Raw genomic sequence first — 20,184 nt, 5'->3', positions numbered from 1 at the left:
TCATCGACTGCATCTTATCAAATTCCAAGTGGAATATCTCACTCTTCTTTTCCTGTCGACTCGATCATTAATTGGATATATTATTTTGTTATTTTTTTTTTTGTCTTTTCCACCCGCACGTCCACCTCGTGCGTTAGTATCTTTATCGTCTCGTGGAATTTGCGGTCGTGATGGATCGTCATGCGCTTAGGTAATCATGAGCTGAATGCAATGAGCCTCTCCTCATAAATAAAATAAATAAAAAATGACACTGGAGATGACACCGATGGATTTTCCAGTGTGATTGAGATATTCGTGTGTCCAACTAGCGAACCACCAATTGATACTGGAAAAACAGCTGCAGGAAAATATTAATTAAATAAATAGAGGGCGATTAAATCAATGGGGTGGAGTAACTGACAAATCGATGCCAATTAAAATTCCCTCGGGTTATAACCCCTCTTTCTTTATCGTACGCGTTTTACTGGGGGGGCTCTCCCTTTTCTTCAAGTTGAGAGAAATCCAGGGAGGCAGGGCCCCAGGACCAGTTTTGGCCAATTAAGTTGTAGTCACCCAGGAAACCACTCTCTTCTCACCTCCAACCCTCACCATCCAATCGTTAAATTATCGCTCCTTCCCACCTTCACACACAAATCCCAACTTCATTCAACTTCTTCATATTCAACTCAAATTCTAGACGAAATTTTTGGTGCTAAACAGCAACTAGTCCTCTTCGCAACGATTCCATACGAATCATCAATTACTTCATTTTTTTATTCAATTCCACTGCAAGACTTTTTATAATAATTAATTACAATAGTTCACTAATAAAAATTTTTTTTTAAATAGTTTCTAGTCGGGAATTCTGGGGAAAGAAATTGGAGAAGTAATTTGTAGTGCATGGGAGTTATGGATTTTTATGGTTTTTCAATTATTTATTGGTGAGAGTTTGAAAATTACGATGGAAATTGACTCACCGTTATCCCCTGTCAGTGTCCATGTATTGGATATCCGAAGGTGAGAAGAGTGATGAAATGAGTAGCCTCGTGAATCTCAAACCAGACTCGATAACGAACAGACCTGAAAGTAAATTTGCGGCCATTAACAGGACGAATGTAAATCTGGCAGTGTCTGATATTTAAATTAACAAAAAAAAGGCCCAAAGAAATAGTTCTCTTCCCTCACATTTTTAAACCCACCATTGACCAAGAAATTGTCTGGATAAATCACGGGGAATTTTTAATTATTATCTCATCGTCATGCATGCAGTGATAACAACGTAATCGCGGTAATTATTACATTCGATAGAGCAACGTTCGTGTGCAATCGGTTTATTATGATTTTCAATGCCGTACAATTGACGTGACCGAAGAACAATAATTATTCTTTCAAAACACAAATTACCATTAACGATTAATCGATAATTCATTATCTCCAATTTTCGATTTAACACCTGAAGGAGATGCTCCCGTAATTTTTTATCCAGAAAACATTACCGTGTATTTCCGACAGCTTGAGAAAATTGTTGATAATTATTGCTAATTAATTACCCCATGACTTTATTATTCGTAAAATGTCAATTACATCATGTGATTGAGCAAACGTCTCGCAAAGCTCTGATATCTCCGTAATTTTGCGATAAACCGCGGAATGCCTTCGCAATGAAAAAAATTGTGCAATTCACTGACAAAAAAGTTGACTCAACAGATGTTAGATGTTAATCACTCAACTCGAGTCATTAAGCATCGAGCGGTGGTTAAACGTTTACATTAAATAATTACACCGGTTTGTATAAAACGCACGTTGGGATTCGATCATGGGTATCGATAGGCGTGTGTAAAAATTTCGAACGGTAATAGGTTTTCACCGTGGCTAATATGTATCGGGTTGTACACCACTTTGTAATAGTTTAAACACGCGCCGCGATCCCCCCCCTCCCGTCATGCTCTCCAATGTCCATTAAATAATTAATTAAAAGGAAACGATCGAGATATCGATGTATCTCACGTTCGATAATAAACCGCTGTTGAGGGGTAAATCGGGTTTATGACAATAATTTTCACTGGTGCTGGTTAACAATTATTTTATTTAACAAATAATTAATTCAAATATTTTTTTATTCATTAATCAAAACGACATCAATTATTCATTGATAGATTAGTTTATCTCCTGGATATTCTAATAATTATAAATTTTCTGGTTCATCTCTCACTGAAAAATCGTGAAAATTGAAAATTCAAGGTTTCATTGAAAAATCAATTATTTTCCAATTTGTTTTTTGTTTTTTTAAAACAATTAAAAAAATCCAATTTAATCAACTCATTCAATAACCAAAAACTCTCTCCGAAATTTCACAACTCAGACATCCCCAAAAAAATCTATCAATCATAAAAAAAAAATAGAAATGACCGAGGCATCGATGTGAATGCGAATGATTAGAAAATGACCCCCATGGGAGGTGTGGAATAACAACCCGTTGAATTACAGAATAAAACAATGCGGTCTTTGTATGCGACGCACGGTGGGCAGTAAAGTGGCCGGAGTCAAAGGGATCGTAATCGGTGGCAGGAGAGAGGGCAAGGAATGGTGGGAGGGGAGGGGAATGGAAAAAAAAAACCAACTGGAAAAGAAAGAAGAGAAATAAAAAAAAAACACGAGAGAATAATAATCTCTTCAGCGAGCTGGTCTAGGGGGAGGGAGTGGGAGAGGTAGCGTGATAACCCTTTCGTTATCGGTACAGCGGGGTCGAGGGGGTGGAGAAGGGGGTGGAGGATGGGGAGGAGGTGGGTGGGAGGGTACTGCAGCCCACGGGGGTGGCTGAGAGGTTAGCAGCGGCCCGGGCGATCCCAGACCACGATAATGACACGATTCCTGATAACTCGCCACTCTACGTTATAATACACAATTCTTTACCCCCTCCTTCTCCCTCACCGCCCCCTTCTCGCTACTCACCCCCTCACTGTGGTTTTTTACTCCTCTTTTTCTCCACATATATTAACCTCCTTCTTACGAGGAAATGCATTTGCATCACAATGTCATCTAGATATTTTAATTTATATATTTTAATGAAGTCGACTAAACCTCTGGATTTTAATGAACTCAAAGCTTTAATGAGACTTTTTTTATCCGTTTAATTAATTATTTGATATTTTTTTTAAATTGTGGAGAATGAGAATTAAAATTGCAGTGAAAAAATTAATTTTTGAAATGACTGGAGTCATTTGTGTGAGTCGATTAATTGGGAGGCATTAATTGGTGGCGCGAGGGGGTGTCAAGGGGTGTCAGGGGGTGAAGAATGAATTTTTAATATTTTGAATTTGGGGATAATCCAGGCATCTTCATCTGAAGCTCCTCTCTTGGCCCTCAGTCATCCAACCGCATTGTTATTTCAATGTGCAAGAGGATATACCGCACGTAGGCGAGGAGAGGAGCTTTCGACGAAACGTGGAAAGCTTTTGCGGCTGAGACTCGAACGCTGGACCAGCCCGATAACGGCTGCTACCTATCTTGCCCGCCGCAGGCTTTATTATAAACCCACCTCCCCCAGGAGAATTGCCCGCACCTTTTCCACCCTTCAACCCCTCCTTCAACCCTTTTACCGGGTGTTAAACCCTTTTTCCGAATGAATACGTGCACCCAAGGGGCTATTCACTAAAATCACATAAAATCGCTCCTGAAATCGCGTGATATCATCATATCCTGCCCCAAAAAATCATCACAAAATTTCCCCCCATCATTCCCCCAATTTTCTACAATTTCCCATAATCCACAAGTTCATGAAAAAAATGTGTAATCAATTACACAATTTTTAATGAATATAAATAAAAAATAAATTGGAGAAAATAGAATTCATTAGATGAATCACCAAAATTTTTCCCCGCAATGACGAATCAATTGAATAATTGTAATAATTGATGAATTATTATGTCCCACGAATTACAAGAGAAATTATCGTAAATTCTTTCGTGCCCTTCCGAATGAAGTGGGGATGATCCCTCCAATCAGATAACCCCCGGGACAGTGAGATCGAGGGATGAGAGGTGTTGCAACTAAAAAAAATTCGATGGAGAAGGTTGTGCTGTTTATCGTGATGCCGTCTTGCGGCTCAGGTCCTCATTAGCTCGGTTCTTCATCAATCACTCGTCCACGACCACCGACTTGAGCCCCTCATCGAGTCCCCCCATCGACCAAACGCACACGTCCCAAACAATTCGAGATCTTCCATATCCTCTTCTCCATCCTCTTCCATCCTCTTCCATCCTCTTTCATCCTCCATCTCCTCCTCCTCTCCCCACCCCCTTTCACCCCCGTGTTCTCGTGTCCAAATATTTGGATCCCCGATGATACCGAAACAACAAATCGATCATCATCTCCACCATCCTCCTCCCTCCCCCTGAAATAGATTAAATCTTTCAAATTAAATTCTCATCCAAATCGAAATTACCAAAAAAAAAAAAAAAAATGTATTTCTAAATAAATTTATTCAAATCCCCTTTATTCAACTTCATATTATCACATTAATTTTTAAAAACAATTGACATAAAAATATTGAATATTCCTCTTAACTCTCGACAAGTCCACGATTTTTAATAAATAATTATTACCAAAAAAAAACAGACAAACGTTTTCTCGAAATATCAATGAATAATAATAAATGATAATAAGTTGAATAAAGGGATAATTTATAAATTTATTGAATAAATTTTATTTAGTTTATCTGGTCTCCTGGAAGGATTGTGATATTCACGAGGAGGTGGTAGCATCGAAGAGGGTTTTCAACTCCAGGGGGTTGTAGTGTGGGGAGAGCCTGGCCAGCGGCGTTATCAGTAACCAAGAGGCGTTATCAGCTGAATGCAGCCCTCCCTCCACTTCACCCCTTATTCCCATCCCCCCCAACAAAACTAGACGCCTTGTGTGAGTGTGTGTTGCCCTCTCTATCTTGCGAGGGGCCTCCCCTGGGGAACCCAGTAAAACCCCAACCCAGGAGGTGAGACGGCTATAGAGAGTGCATCGCGCGATAACGAGCCAAGTTAAACAATATCGAGCTGCGAGGGGGTGTCTCAGTTCACCCCAGGATTAAACTGTGACTCTCTCAACTTTCCAGGAGATATTTTATATTCGCTATTCTTAAAAATCTCGATTGACTCGTTCAACTCGATAATCAATAATTCATTCTATCGCACCTATTTTTTATTAACATTTACCTCAAATCGTCGTAGTACAATTTTTTATAACAACATTCTATTACGATTTGATGATAATTGGGAATAATTAATTTTAGATTGAATAATTCATTGAAATAAGTTGAATCATAATTGATTTTTCAATGAGACCTTGAATTTTCCGTTATAATAAATGGAAAATTAGCGATAATTCAACAGATTTGCACTTCAGGCAATTAAAAAATTTATTTCCAATAAACAAAACAATCGGAATAAATAATATCCCCGGGTGCGATGTCGGTAGAAAATATTTCCCCAGTGACTCACGTGAAAATCCTGGGATGATCGGCTGAAGAAATGGAGATAGAGCCTCTGGTCCCCGAAAAACCCCGACGAAAGAATCCTTTTAGCGGCTTTACGAGGCCCCCGGCGAGACAACTTATCAGTTCCCTCAGAAAGACAAAAAAAAATGCCTAAAAAAATGTCTTGGAAAGGGGGATAAAGGGGGAGGGAGGACAACAGATACCAAAAAAGCCGTCATATTGAAAACCATAATTCGTCCAAGAGTGCACCAGGTACACGTGTATAGTAGTGTGTTTGGACATGCAATGACCGCTATCTCATGAAGTCACAATAAATACTGATTCTTGGAAAAGGTACGCAGCCAAGTCACTTATGCTCACTTATCCAGAAACGCCTTCTTCTTTCCATTCTACCTCTGGGTAGAATAAAAAGGATTATCAAAAATATTTCTCACTCTCTCGCACCACCACCTCATCCACCCCCCTCCTGGTGTCTGCATCTTCACCAGGGTCTGTTCCCCTTCTATCACCCAGTGATAACGTGTCCCCTCATCCTCCTCATCCTCCTCATCCTCCTCACCTTCAGGAGTAATTATTTCCGATATACCGATGGCCTCTGCACTGATAACTCCAGAGTACCTGTGGTTTATGCTCATGCTTTCACTGCGTTACATTCCCCGACAATATTTATCTCACCTCCACTATTTTTCATCAACAACAATTTACTCATTCATTGACAGCTCCGGAGTACATTCACCTCGATTTTCATGTCGTAAAAAAATCAATCATTAAATACCTTTTTTTAAATCATTAATTATTGATTAGTGAAATTATCTTACGAGAAGAAATTAACGGAATTCTTTTACAATAATAATTATTAATGGAGTTTAATCAAGGTCATACCTATTAGAGCAATGGGATTTTTATGAAGATATATATTTTCCTGGCGTAAATGAACTTGTGAAAAATATTATTCGTCGAGTCCTTGCTTGTAATTAGAACTGGAAAAATGAATGAGAAATTCTGGGGATTCTATGGCGAAAAGGTGACGTGCGAAAAATGTTAATGGCGTTAGGAAAATGGTTTTTTATTACGCATTGCGGTGTTATTTACGAGGAGCCAGGGAAAATCCAAATGACAAGTGAAATTGTGTGCACATACTGGGGTTACTGCGTCTCCGTGACTTTCCAACAATTCTCCGTTATAAGTTCCACCTGTTTGACGTAAGAATAACGCACCCTGGGGTACTCAGTGTTTTATAAACTCCCGGGGACAATTTATAACGCATTAAAAAAAATGTCGCCATTTTTATGGACATTAAAAATAGCCCCGTGCCGTGAGAACGCATTTATAAGCCTCTTGTACCGTAAAAAAAAAATATAAAGCCCGAAAATGATTGAAAATTCGGCAAATAAAATAAAAATCAACAACAAAATCGTCGTCGATAAAAAAATATCAAAAAATCGAAATTTCCGTCTATTAAAAACCGATTTATCCCGAAAACCATAGATTTTTGAAAAAAACATTAAGATACCTTTTTCCTCGAAAATTTCATGCGCTACAAAAAAGTTATTTACTGTTTCCCCGTCAGATCGATAGTTTTCAAAATATAATAATAATTCTCAAGCCAGACGGATTTTAGCACTTCAATTTATTGTGAGCAATAATAAAAATGAAGGGTGCACAAATAATGCGTGGCAAAAGGGGGTGTGAGGGGGTATGAAAAGTCAATCGATGTGTGGGTGGAGAGGGGAGGGTACGTGATAGGAATCCTCGGAATTTCCGTTTGTTTTTTCCTGAAAGAGGAAAAAGAAGAATGTCCCCCCCGGACTTCGCCACACACAGAGAAGTAGTCATGCCCCCGTTATCTCTGGCTCGCCATTCACGTGCTGTGATCTCTCCCTTCTTATCTATCGTAAAAACTTTGACTTTAACCATGCGACAGGGATCATAATCGATGTTTCTTTTTTTTTTTTTATCTCCATTGGCTGAGTGTGTGTCACTGTCGAAAGCTCTTTCACCTCGCTCACTCAACCAGGGGCTATCTCTGGAGATATAACACGCCTCCTCCCCTTCCTCCCCTTCCAACCCCCCTCCTCCACCCTTTACTCATGCTCTGTCCCTCTCTACTTGGACGGTTGTTATCGATAGATATCACGGTCCTGGTAAAATACCTTATCGCGAATGAGAAACTTTAGACCGCCACTCCAGATGGATCCATGAGAAATTCCAACCAACCAATACGGTCACCAGATTAAAATTTTATTTTGTCAAGTTTTTTGCTGCAACAATTCAATTTTCAAATATTAATATATACAATTGAAATTAATTGAAGGGATGAATTGAATTTTGAATTTTTACAGAAAATTCAAAATTCATAATCCCAGAATAAATTAATTCAACTTGAAAAATCGAATCAAATTATCGATTGATTGGACTTATTAATTCCTGCCTCCCTGCCTCCCCCTGTTAATGAGTGATTTTTTTAGGAATGAAAGGGTTAAAGGAAATTAAAATAATGTTTATTGAGATGAAAAGGGATTCGAATATAAAAACTAAAAATGATAATGGCAAAGGGATAGAGGTGGGATCCAAGGGTGGAGGACAACAAATGAAGTAAATCAATATTCATTACAATATGTTGAATTGTCGATTGGAATGTGTACACCGAGAATTGGTCGGTCATTGAGACGTGAAGGAAGAGAGTGGTTGGACAGAAGCCCACAGTGTCCCGGGCAATTATCGCCCCCTGGTTGGAGTCCAAGTCCAGGGCCTGACGTGCATACATTAAACTCCTTTTTCTCTCCTTTATATCTCCACGGTGGTGCTCCTCACTATTTATTTTTATTTTATTTTATTTTCTCATTCGTCGAGATCGGTCAGCTCCAACTAAACCCAATGCCAGAACACGGTACAGACACGCCAGATTTCGTATCTGGTCCCCGCGTTCGGGACACCTCTCCCTCACCTTCCTGGGGCCTCTCCAGGGGCCTTATTCCAACTGTAACAACTTCCAACGAGAATGTCGCTCGCGAGGCGGGAGATTATTATCAATAATACCACCACCAACTCAACTGACTCCTCTCCACTGATTCATCTCAACTCTTTTCCCTTTTTCAATCAATTTTTTCGGTTTACTCTGGGGTACATCAATTCACACTGAATTCATTAATAATTCCACCATTGAATTATTATTTCTGTGAAAAATAAACATCTTTCTTCATTAAAAATTCAATCCAATTGTTGCATAAATATTTATTATTGTCAATTTGTTCAATGAAATATGAACCTAAAAATTGATAATTACTTGATAATTAAAAAAACTCAGTGAATCGTCAAAAATGAAATAAAACAAATCAAAAAAATTTTAATAATTGAACTCTCACAATCTCCGAATAAAATCCAAATACTGAATACAGCAATGGCGGCCTTTTCCCGAGTGGTAAAATCATCATTAATAATTCCGAGTCAGCGGAAAAACTAGTGCTGAGACAGATAACGTGCGGAGATGAAGATAAAAATGAAAAGAATATCCAGAATGAAATGACGATGTTGGAGAGGAAGTTGGTGGGGATGAGGGGGATGAGGGGTGTAACGAGGACGAGAGGCTGGACGAATCAGATAGCGAAATGCAGGACCAGGGCCCTGGTTGAGATCACCCGATGATAAACAGAATTTAATAACCTGCTAGGGGGTGAGGTGTGTGATAAAAGGGGGGTTACAAGGCGGGAAGAGAGAGTACAAGCGTTACACTACACAAACCAGGGGGGTTTTCGACTGAGGGTGGTAAAGGGGGGGGGGTGGGAGGGGGTTCCGAGGGTGAAAGGGAAGTGCAATAATATCGAGAGATATCGATCTTTAATTAGGCACGCAGCGCGGGAATGCGAGATTAGAATCGCCAGACGTGAGTCGAGCCACTTTTGAACACTCCCTTATTTTTCATTTTATTTATTCTTCACATTTTTTCGGTATTTATCCAACCCCCTCACCCCTTCCCCCTCCTTCATCGGTTTACGTATTTTTTTGGGGGTTTTTTTTTACCGAAAATAATTACATTCCCACGGAAAAGAATAAATTTTCGATTTTTTGGGGTAAAATTGGGGTTTTGCGGAATAATTAATTATTATTATTAATATTATGAAGGAAAAATCCTGCGTAGAGATTATTATTGTAGTAATTTAATTAGTCGGTGGAAATTACTCAATTGATGAATGAAAATCGATGAAAAATTGATTTTTTTTTTTTCGCAGTGGAGGTGGAAAATTTTCCGAGAATAATTGTCAATTCGGTGAGTTGATAAGAAACAAGTTGTAGTGGGAGAATGTTTTTATCTCGTTGAAGTGTCTCGACAGTGTCAACTGGATTTTATCTCTTAATGACTACCCCATCTCCAGACTTAATCGGCAACACGTATAAACCATCCTGGAACCCACTGCATATTCAATGCGCACAAACCACTGACATTCGCCGTCCGGATATTATTTCATTTAATTCCTCCGTAAGAAGAAAATGATAAAAAAAAAAATTCCCTCATTATTAATTATTCCGGGTAACGAATTTTTCACAGCAACTATCGACTATCATTGAGCTTTCAATTTCAATCCACGTACCACTGATTAATCCATTCAATTAGTTTAATTGAGTGCATTCTCTTAATTCGAAGCGTGCGGGATAATCTGAAAAAATATAAATTGATCTAGTCAATTAATTCGCGGAAGCGGTTCTACTTTCATTCTTCGTCTTCAAATTTTTTTTTGAATTTTCATGGAAAACGGATGAGAATAATTGAGGGAGTAAAATCATTGGATTATTTTCATCCCATGAATTCTCGGATATTCTTTGGGGGGAGTCATACAAATGTGCGTTCATGGCATGATGAACGGGGAATGCAATATTCCCCGGAGTATTCAAATGGCGTCGATCCAAGGGTCAGAGGTTAATTCCATTCGTTTTATTCTCTGGTGAACGTGTGCAATACTCTGATCCGTTTTATAATTTCTCCCCGCTCGTTGCCCCCTCACATCCTCTTTATTTTTTATAACGAGATGAACACGAAGGAGAGGAGATAAGCTGAAATCCTCCGGTCGTTTAACATCTGTATATGGTTACCTCACGACCACAATAAAATCCAACACCTCGAGGTATTGTCATCGAGAGACAATTAAAAAACACTTATAAACATTCATGAATAAATACCGACAATTGGGTTGTTAAAGATGCATTAAAATTCTCAAGAGGAGTCATCGAGATTATTCCAACAAAATCCATGACTCAACTCAGTACCAAAATCAATCATTCGGTTATCAAATAGAAAATACCACTGATAAGAAAATTTATCTCGTTATCGATAACTCGATTTTCCATTTTTTATCTGTTTCGGCTCTCCTCTTTTTTTATCAGGAATTTATATCCTCGAATTATCCATCAATATATTATTCATCGCTAATGAATAATTGATTCACAGAAAATCCAGAGAGAAAAATTGAAATAAAAATTTTGATTGAGGATTGAGCGTAATTAAAAATATCGAACTGTCGACCAATCGTTAATCATTGAACCCTACGAAACAAGACGTAAAAGCATCAGCAATGCCGGTGGTTAGATCCCCATCAGGATTACCAAAAAAAAAAGGGAAAAATCTCCACCCGTGGCTTTTATTCCAAGAACCAACTACCGTTTGACTCCGGACATTATTCATGAACCCACCTTCACTTCTTCATCAGGACGTTGATTCCAATCGTGCAATAATCATCCCAAGTGCACACACGTGCATCATCTCAGTTTCCAATGAAGACATCGTCATCTGGGCTGTCCCCGAGCTGTGAGAGGTGTCTACCTGAAGATGTCCCATTGGCAGGCAGCACCTTGCGAATAAATGATGAAAAATCTGACCAACAAAATGGAAAATAAACAACTGAAATGATCGGGATGAGGAGAGAGAGAGAAAAAAAAAATGGAGGAAGCCAACTCCTGGACTGTTGAGCTCTCACTTAGCAGAAACGGTGTCACGATCGCTTGGGACGGCACATTAGCATATCTCTGCGCGTGTAGAGCACAGGGCAAGAAGCCGAAGAGAGAAGAGAAATTCAAGATGAGACTTGCCTGGTACACAACCAGGGTCGTGCCTCCGTGAGAAGATTCACTCCTCTCTATGCGCTTTTAAAACGTTTCGCGTGTGATCCCCCTCACCCACCCCCTACCACCCCACGGTTAATTCACCTCTATTTTGAGCACCACGTCACGATCGGGTATATCGGAATTGAATTTACATAGACACTTCTTGACGGCCATCATCGGGTGTGCATTAGAAGAGCTCCCAAGGTCTTTGATTCGCTGTCCAGAGGATTCAATTCTCAATTGATCACCCCGAGAAATCGAATATTTTTTTTTAACTACCGTTCAGGGGGATATCTATTATCATTATAAAATGAAAGACCAGACGTTTATGTGTTTATTTATAATAAATAATATAATATCTGGAGCGAAGGGGTGAGTAGTGGGATGAGTGGCTTTTGAGTATTGAGTTTTCCGTGGATATCTCGGGATCTAAGGAGGATAGCCGAATTTTCGTCACAACCTTTTTTGTGGAGAAAACTTAGTTCTACAACAAATGTCATTACAGAAATCTCGATATCTCCGTTAGGTTCTGAGATATTTCTCGAATACTCAGCTGAAAAATAACTCGATTTATCTCACTTCATACCACTTCGTTATTGCTATATAAATATAATGTTTAATTAATCAAAAATAATAACAATAACTGGATATTCGTGGAGAAATCTTCACCAGACATCACCGGGGTATCACCACCAAGTGTCCACCCATTGCCACCTACTGACGAAAAATCCAAAAGCATAAATCCCCCCGAAATGAAAGGGAATCGAAAAAGGGAGTAAGAGAGAAAAATGAGAGTATACGGGTCGTACATGAGTACGGCTTTCCGAGAATTCTCTTATCATCGTGTGGATATGTTAATGGCGGCCGTGTTGTCCTCCCCCTTGGATCCCCTGGATCACTCGAACCTCGACAATCGAGATATATTGCTCGCCCTCCACCGCTCACCATCGGAAAAAGGTACAGCTGGTTGCTTTCATCCTCTCACTCACTCAATCCCCATCAACCCTCTCAGGTGCCTCCTGGTGAAGTGAGATGGGAATGGATCAGTTTGCATGCACATGCAATTAAGAATGGCCCCCAAGGGGCATTTAAACTCGGCTATGTGTCTCTGTTGTACACTTGTATTGGAGTTTCAATGTCCGGACTTTGCTGCGAGATCCATCGATGACTGCTTATTTACAGAGCCCAGGAACACGGCAACTACCAGCCACGTGAGATCCGGGGAATGGATAGGGGTACTAGCAAACCAGTATGGGTACACGTGTACTGGTGATGGTGAGGAGGTAGAAACCATCGAGGGGTGGAGGACAATCTCAATGGGAATCACCAGGTCCCTTGGCCTCTTGACAATTAAAGTTATTCGGTGGACTGATCCTCTGATTGACGAAAGGTCTTCATCATCAGTTGTCTCACCACCCAATCAGTTATTTAAAAAAACAAAAGCACCCCATCGTATTTTAATTAATTATGCATATCGTCATCGTCTCAGATTTTTTCATTTTTTTAATTAATCAGCCCTGTGGATTATTCAGAGGATTCAAAGAGCCCTTTCGTGTCACTCTATTCCCCCAGGGGTTCTGATATCTAGTTGAAACCCCGGGACATGCGTATGAGGAAGTGAGAATTCATGGAGTGGGGGGGATACTATAGTTGGGTGGGGAGGAAAATTCTAGTGGGGGAGACTGATGGAAGATGGAAATGATCATTGGGGATCTGAGCGTCTGGCGCTTCGGATCTCTCAGTATTTTTTCAAATTTTTTTTATTATGATTGTCTCACGGGATCGTCTTCTATCGCCGCACCAGAGGACTCACAAATGTAAAAGCATCTCCTCGAGTTACATCAACTGCTATCTCACTTGATTATATTATTCATTGATTTGGAATGATAGAATTTTTTTTTTGTTCCAGGGGAAGATGAGGAATGGAGCGACTCGGAGAAGACCCCGTCGGTGAGCAGTGGAGTGGAGGGACCTGGGTCGGCGGTGTCCAGTCCAGCCCCGACGAACCAGGAAGACAGCCCGCCACCTCCAAGACTGATAATCCCCCAGAATATCCTGGGTAACAGTAATCCCGAAGATTTTCGTTTGCGTTTATCGAGCCTCGAGGATGCGAGAAAGCGAATCAACAGTCTGGCTGATGATTTCGAGGGGCTGAAGCGGATGAAATCGAGTGGAAGGGATTCCTCGAGTCCAAAGCCATCTCAGGATGGTTCACCATCACCGAGGGATAACGACACCCGCTCACGAAAGAGGGACAACCGTCGATCGTCAGAGGATTCTGTGCGTTCAGAGGATCATTCCGACCCGAAGAAACTCCGTCTCGATGATGACTCGATTCCTCGACTACGACTCAATGCAAGTCTCGCCACAGATCCAGCACTTCGTCCAGCCACTGTAGCAGCCCTCACCATCAAACCGGACAGCATATCACCACCAGAGCCACGATCAGATCCAACTCCACCACTACCCCCAGGTCTTCAGAATGCCATTGCAGCGGGTCGACTGTACGTTCTACCGACAGATGGAAAAGAATCGATAACAGTGGAGCCCTCACGACCAATGCCCCTTATCTGTCTGCCATGTGGCATCAGATTCTCGTCGGCGAGCACCCTCGAGGCTCACAAGACCTTTTACTGCGCCCATCGTCCGAGAATTGACGAGGAAAGTGCCAATGACGATGACGACGAGAAATCGACGAAATTCGAGGTCAGAAAGGCATACGCCTGCCCTCACTGCTCTTACTCAGCTGACAAAAAGGTCTCCCTCAATCGTCACATGAGGATGCACGCATCTTCACCAGCACCAGCACCACCAGCACCATCACCCACTCAGACAGCGCCAACACCAGTGATAACCAACAGCACATCCAATGGTTCAATGAATGAAGAGGCTGAACGTCACTGCAGAAATTGTGATATAAGATTCAGCTCGTTGAAGACTTATCGAGCACACAAGACTCATTACTGCAGCACAAGGCACGTCGTCAAGGACACACCAACACCAGTGTCATCCAAGGGATCACCACCGGCTAGCTCAAGTCCTGGGGACTCGCCACCCCCTCAAACCTGTCTCGCTCTTCCTACTAATCCTATTCTCATTGTTCCTTGCTCTCTACTCAGGGGTGCATCCTTTCTCGCTGCCCCATCGTTGCCTGCCCCTGATACCGCCTGCTTTCTCCTGCCAAATGGCTCACTCCAGCCCATGACTCGAGGTATCACTGGTAATTCAACCGAGAGTACAGCGTGCCCTCAAGTACTCAGGGTCGCTAACAAAAGTGCAACACCTGTCAGTGTACCACCAGCCCCTGCAACACCAACATCACCCTCATCCACTGGATCATTTCCCCTCGATCTGAGTATGAGACGATCACCGGTTCATCAGGATGAGAAGGAGAACAGAGTATCACCAGCTCCGTCATTACCTGCACCATCCGGGAGTCCGAGGTCCAGGGGAAGTGTCAGTCCGAGAACTAGATCTTTACCATCCAGTCAGAGCTCTTCGGCTGTTGGCACTGCACCACCCACTGAATTAGCTCTCAGGTTAACTGAGCTACCACCACCTCCTGTGCCCAGTGTTCCTGGGGTACTCGTTAAACAGGGGGTCAGCAGGTGCAAAGAGTGCAATATTGTGTTTTGCAGGCATGAGAATTTTGTTGCTCATAAAAAGCATTACTGTCAGGCTAGGGAAAATACTGTTTCTAGTCCACCACCCACTGGTACACCATCACCACCACTTGTTCAACTGATTTGCGCTGCCTGTGGAATTAAATTTGCATCGATGGATAATTTGGTAGCACATCAGGCGTTCTACTGTCTCAAACGACCTGAGAATCAGGAACATCACACCAGGTGCCCCAAGTGTAAGGTAATGACTAATTTTTTTTAATAAAGATTACAATAACATTTTTTTTTAATTGTTAATTATTGGAGGGATAATAATCATCGAAATGATAATTATTTGATTTTTTTGCAGACGATGATTGAGGCAGGTAGCACGCACACGTGCTCGAGTGGTCCGACAGGTGGGTGGAGGTGTCCAGTTTGTGGTGCTGTTAGTCCGACAGCAGGCGCCGCCCAGCGTCACATGGACGCTCATCAGGGTGTCAAGGCATTCAGGTGTACGATATGTCGGTACAAAGGAAACACTCTACGAGGAATGAGAACGCACATCAGAATGCACTTTGAAAAACGAGGAACTGATCTTCAGGTTTGTCTCACAAACATCACAACCGATTCTATCTCAGAAACTATTGATTTTTCGAGAAAGCTTGAAAAGACATTTACTCTCAAAAATTTTATGATCTGTGGAAAAGTCCTCTACGATTTTTGAGAGAAATTTATAGTTTTCGAGATCCATCAGTATATAAGTAATAAAAATTGTTAGGTGTTTTTAATTGATTGTTATTGATATTAATAATTATAATTAATTTGTCAATTGTTGATTGCAGGAGGAAAATTACATAACGTGCGTTCTCGATGATGATGCGACAGTTCCCACCCCCGAGCCAGCTCCAGCGACAACCCCCGAGGAAATAACCACCGATGTACAAGTGAATGGAAAGAGTGAGCCACGAAAAAGTCCTCTACCTGCACTACCTGTTCTACCACCACCTCCACCACCGCCGATACAGCAGTCGACGACACCCACTGCAGGTGGCAAAGTTAAACAGGAGAGGGAGGAAACACCACCACCCGAGGAGAGCCTCGATCCGAACAAAACTGGACCCAGGTACTGTCGTTCCTGCGACATAAGTTTCAATTACCTTAGCACATTTATCGCGCACAAAAAATTCTACTGCTCCAGTCACGCTGGTGAAGCTAGTAACAATAATAATAATTCAAACAATAATAATAATAATAGCCACACTACGAGCCCATCGAGCAGGACCGAGGCTTCTGTACTTTAAACATTTTAATGTTGAGCTGGATTAAATATTTTTTATCGGAAATTCAACTCTTGGATTCATAAATATAAAACCCTCCGATTAAATAAACTGAGACAAATCCAATTATTTTATTTTGGTAAATATCGATTTATCTTTTTTTTTGAATGTGTAATTAGATATGAAAATGGTCTGTAGTGTTTCTACTTTGAATAGATAGATTTCGGGATAAATGGATAATTAGGGAAATGATGAATTGGATTTATCTCGGTTTATCAATTCGTCGGGGAGTTAATTAATATTTTATCCAGCCCTGACACAAAAATTGATATTCTGTAGTTGAGTGGAGTGAATAAATCCCGAGACATTGATTTTTTCACTTCACTCGAACAGATTTTTGAAAACAATACGAAATCGATAGTGATTTATCACTGATCGATCAACCATAGGACTGTTAATTGTTGCCAGTTTATAATACGTAAGAAATAATTTTCTTAGTTAAACAAATATATATTGCGTGATTTTAATTGATTTTTTTCTTCGTTGAATCCAGGGAATTGTTCGTACTTATAAGTAAACGATCTGTAAATAGAAGTGGAGAAATGAAGTAGATGAGCATGACGTGGAGATTGCAGGGTTAATCGATCAAATCGTCCTGTAAATAAAATAAATTCAACTGTCGAATTCGTAAGACGATTGAAATTTGATTGTTGAAAACATCACTTCAATGTTCGTTTTATTTTTCTCGTGGAGATTTTCTTATTCATTGGGCCCAACGAGTGGGTGTGCAATCTCATGACTCTCGAAATAATCTCGTAGGTAGTAACTAAAACTTATCGTCATACGTAAAAGGAATTTTCAAATCGTAAAAAAAATTATGAGAAATAGTATCGATGGATGGAGTGTAAAATGTTGTACAGTAGGTGAAAAATCGAGTAGAGTATTACCATTTTAACGAGAAAATACGTACGATAATGATCCTGTAATGATACCAATCTCAGCTTGTGAATCTATTAAGTTACGTTGCAATATAACATTTAATATATTATACAAATATAAATAAATCTAGTTTGCGCTCGCGTTAATTCTGCTGTTTCCATGGGAAAACGGAATTGATTGAATTTTATTTTCATTAATTTGTCCCAATTGATCGTGAAGTGGACAAGTTAATGTGACTATTGCATCGTGGAGGAGACGGTGAGTCAAATAAAAATCATTTACACAAATTTTTGATTGGAGTATCTGTGATCTGAGGTCGACAACTGTCCACTTTTCCCGGGGCATTCAATCACTGAAATTGTAATCAAGGGAATAATTAATTGAATAATCTCGAATGATGAAAATAACGAGCGCACACGATGTGTATAAATTAGAGTTAAGGCCAGTGTTACATGTATACGCAGTGTACTCATATCATATGGTAAAAAAAAAAAATGATGGAGAATATTTCATTGATAAAAGACATGAAATTTTTTGAGCGCAATTTGAATGAAATAATGTTATTGTTCCTTGGGTATTTTTCTCGCACGTCTGATTGAGACTGCTCTTAAATATTTTTTTTTTCTTTTTTTATTATGAATGAATTGTGGAAATCATGAATAAACGCTCTGTGATTAAATTAATATGAATCCATAATTGTTTATTTATTTTCAATTAAATTTTACGATTGATTCAATGCAATATTCAATTTATCGATCGTAAATCAAGTAATAAATTTTCATTCACACTTAGAACTTGTAATTATTGTCCTCTCTCAATCACATTTTTCAACAGCAACTTGTTTCACTGGCCACTGCAATCACTTCCATAATTATCCAAATCCTTAGAGCTACTGTTGCCCTCACTGAGTTCCTCCTTAATCCTCGCCTTGTATTTAGCATATTTGTACCCATAATTATTTACGTCATCCTCATCAACTGCATAAACAAAATCATTGTCAGAGGACAGATCAGACTCATCACCATCGACTTTTAGTCTTTCCACAGCTGCTCTCATGTCGTCCTCGTTGATGGAATCATCGGAGTGCTCGGAGTCTGGATATTCATTTCTCCAGTTTGATTCAGAGTTCGAGTCCTCGGACTCATCAGCATCTGATTTATTAGCAGGATCTCTATAATTGTCAAAGACCAGTTCTTGATCAAGGATGTGGACTGAAAAATCATTCTCAGGCTCCAGCTTTTCTTCAGTTTGAGTATAATACAGATCGTAAACATATTTTTCGTCCTGGAAATAAAGAAAAAAATATTTGTAGGAGAATGAGGGTGAAATGGACCTCGTCTTCATTAAAAAAATTACCCTGTCCCCAGATTTCTTTTTGTAACAAGAGACTGAATCCTCGACATCAATGACAGTCATCCCATCGCTATTAGTTTTTTCAATGGCTGGACCTCCAATTGATCTGTAGCAATTTACAACTCTGTATCGACTTTCTTTAGATCTCTCTTGCGTTTTAATTCGCGATTTGCTGGTGACATCAACGATGTGCTGTTTATAATTGGCCTTCAACTCATCTTTGCTCAATGCCCTGGTGAGATGATGGGCCAGATCCTCCTCCTGAATCCCACAACATAATCACCATTACGATTTAATTATTGAATTAATTAATGAGTGGTTTCCTAGACCAGTACCTGAGTCTGGACAGTTCCAGCAAATTTGACAACAGCAGTGACAGCACCGGATTCATCGCTCCCAACAGCTTCTGCTTCTTCGACTTTTCTCTTCTTACATGCAATTAAGAGGACATCCAGGGGTTCATCATCGATTCGACGCTTAACCCGAAGCACTGTTGACATTCTGAAGTATTTGATAAGTTGAGCTTCTTCAGTAATCTTCAATAACGGTTTCAAATACTGACAAAGAAATGTTATTTCAATTTATTTGTACCGGTATTATGTGAGGTTATGGTTTGGACAAATACATTCACTGTTTTCATGATTTATTGAGCACATGGAGACTCGCCTTCAACCTCACGCAAGGGTAGGGTGTCCACCAAGTCGACAGGGTGAATTTTATTTTCTGCGGCAGGAATACTCTTTGTTTTTTTATTTGTTTAACTGAAATTTAGCCGACTGTCGAACGAGCGGAAGGGGGAAACCACATCTTATGAATTTCACATGAAAAAAATTATTCCATGTATTGAACATATACTACAAATGAAATTATAATTTTAGAAGAAGCGCGTTGTCTAGGTGGCAGCGTGCTTGCCTCTCACGCCGGCGGCTAGGGTTCGATCCTAGCACCATTCATTTTTTTTTTCAAAATAATTCCAATTTTTTTCTTTTGTAAATGTTTAATCAATAAAGATATTGTTTAAAAACTAAATACTTGAACATCGAGGATATATCTAGTGAAATTGCAAAATTCTACATTTTTGAAAACGATTCTTTTACAAAATATATACTCCTAATAAAATTTTATTATTATAATAGCGCGTTGTCCTAGCGGTAACGTGCTTGCTTACCACGCTGAAGGCTAGGGTTCGATCCTAGCACCATTCATTTTTTATTTTTTAATAATTCCTATTTTTTGAAAATAAAATAAAAATTTCAGCGAAAAATTTAGAATTTTCACGTTTCAATGAAATACCAAAATCTGAATTACCAATGTCGGTAATGCAGATCCCTTCTCATCGACTCTTGAATCCAATTAACCCTTAACGGAAACATTTAAACCTAAACCAAATCCAATTAACCCTTAACGGGTACATTTAAACCTAAACCAAATCCAATTAACCCTTAACGGG

The 20,184-nt window shown here is 39.9% G+C and overlaps 2 protein-coding genes across 7 annotated transcripts in view; one reads left to right on the top strand and one right to left on the bottom strand.

The window, feature by feature from the left end:
• ush (Zinc finger protein ush) overlaps positions 1–17,763 on the top strand; it is an 81,106-nt gene extending 63,343 nt beyond the window's left edge. For 5 of the 6 annotated variants that reach the window (XM_011300855.1, XM_011300854.1, XM_011300853.1 and 2 more), the window contains 3 exons: positions 13,470–15,424; positions 15,533–15,766; positions 16,008–17,763. In XM_011300855.1, coding sequence (XP_011299157.1) covers positions 13,470–15,424; positions 15,533–15,766; positions 16,008–16,466 — 2,648 coding nt within the window. In that variant the 3' untranslated portion in view covers positions 16,467–17,763. Of the gene's footprint in view, positions 1–13,294; positions 13,378–13,469; positions 15,425–15,532; positions 15,767–16,007 lie in introns of those variants that run through there. The other variant, XM_011300852.1, reaches the window with a different exon arrangement.
• A 93-nt stretch (positions 17,764–17,856) lies between these two features.
• On the bottom strand, positions 17,857–19,459 carry fs(2)ltoPP43 (female sterile (2) ltoPP43). The gene is made up of 3 exons (XM_011300841.1): positions 19,070–19,459; positions 18,738–18,995; positions 17,857–18,665 (listed from the first exon to the last, which is right to left on the bottom strand). The coding sequence occupies exons 1-3, from the start codon at positions 19,232–19,234 to the stop codon at positions 18,225–18,227; spliced, it is 864 nt and encodes a 287-aa protein (XP_011299143.1). The 5' UTR covers positions 19,235–19,459; the 3' UTR covers positions 17,857–18,224.
• Positions 19,460–20,184: the final 725 nt, after the last annotated feature.

Source organism: Fopius arisanus, unplaced genomic scaffold, assembly GCF_000806365.1.
Source record: "Fopius arisanus strain USDA-PBARC FA_bdor unplaced genomic scaffold, ASM80636v1 scaffold00019, whole genome shotgun sequence".
Taxonomy (NCBI): domain Eukaryota; kingdom Metazoa; phylum Arthropoda; class Insecta; order Hymenoptera; family Braconidae; genus Fopius; species Fopius arisanus.
The sequence above is the reverse complement of the archived record's forward strand: the minus strand, read 5'-3'. Positions and strand labels throughout refer to the sequence as shown.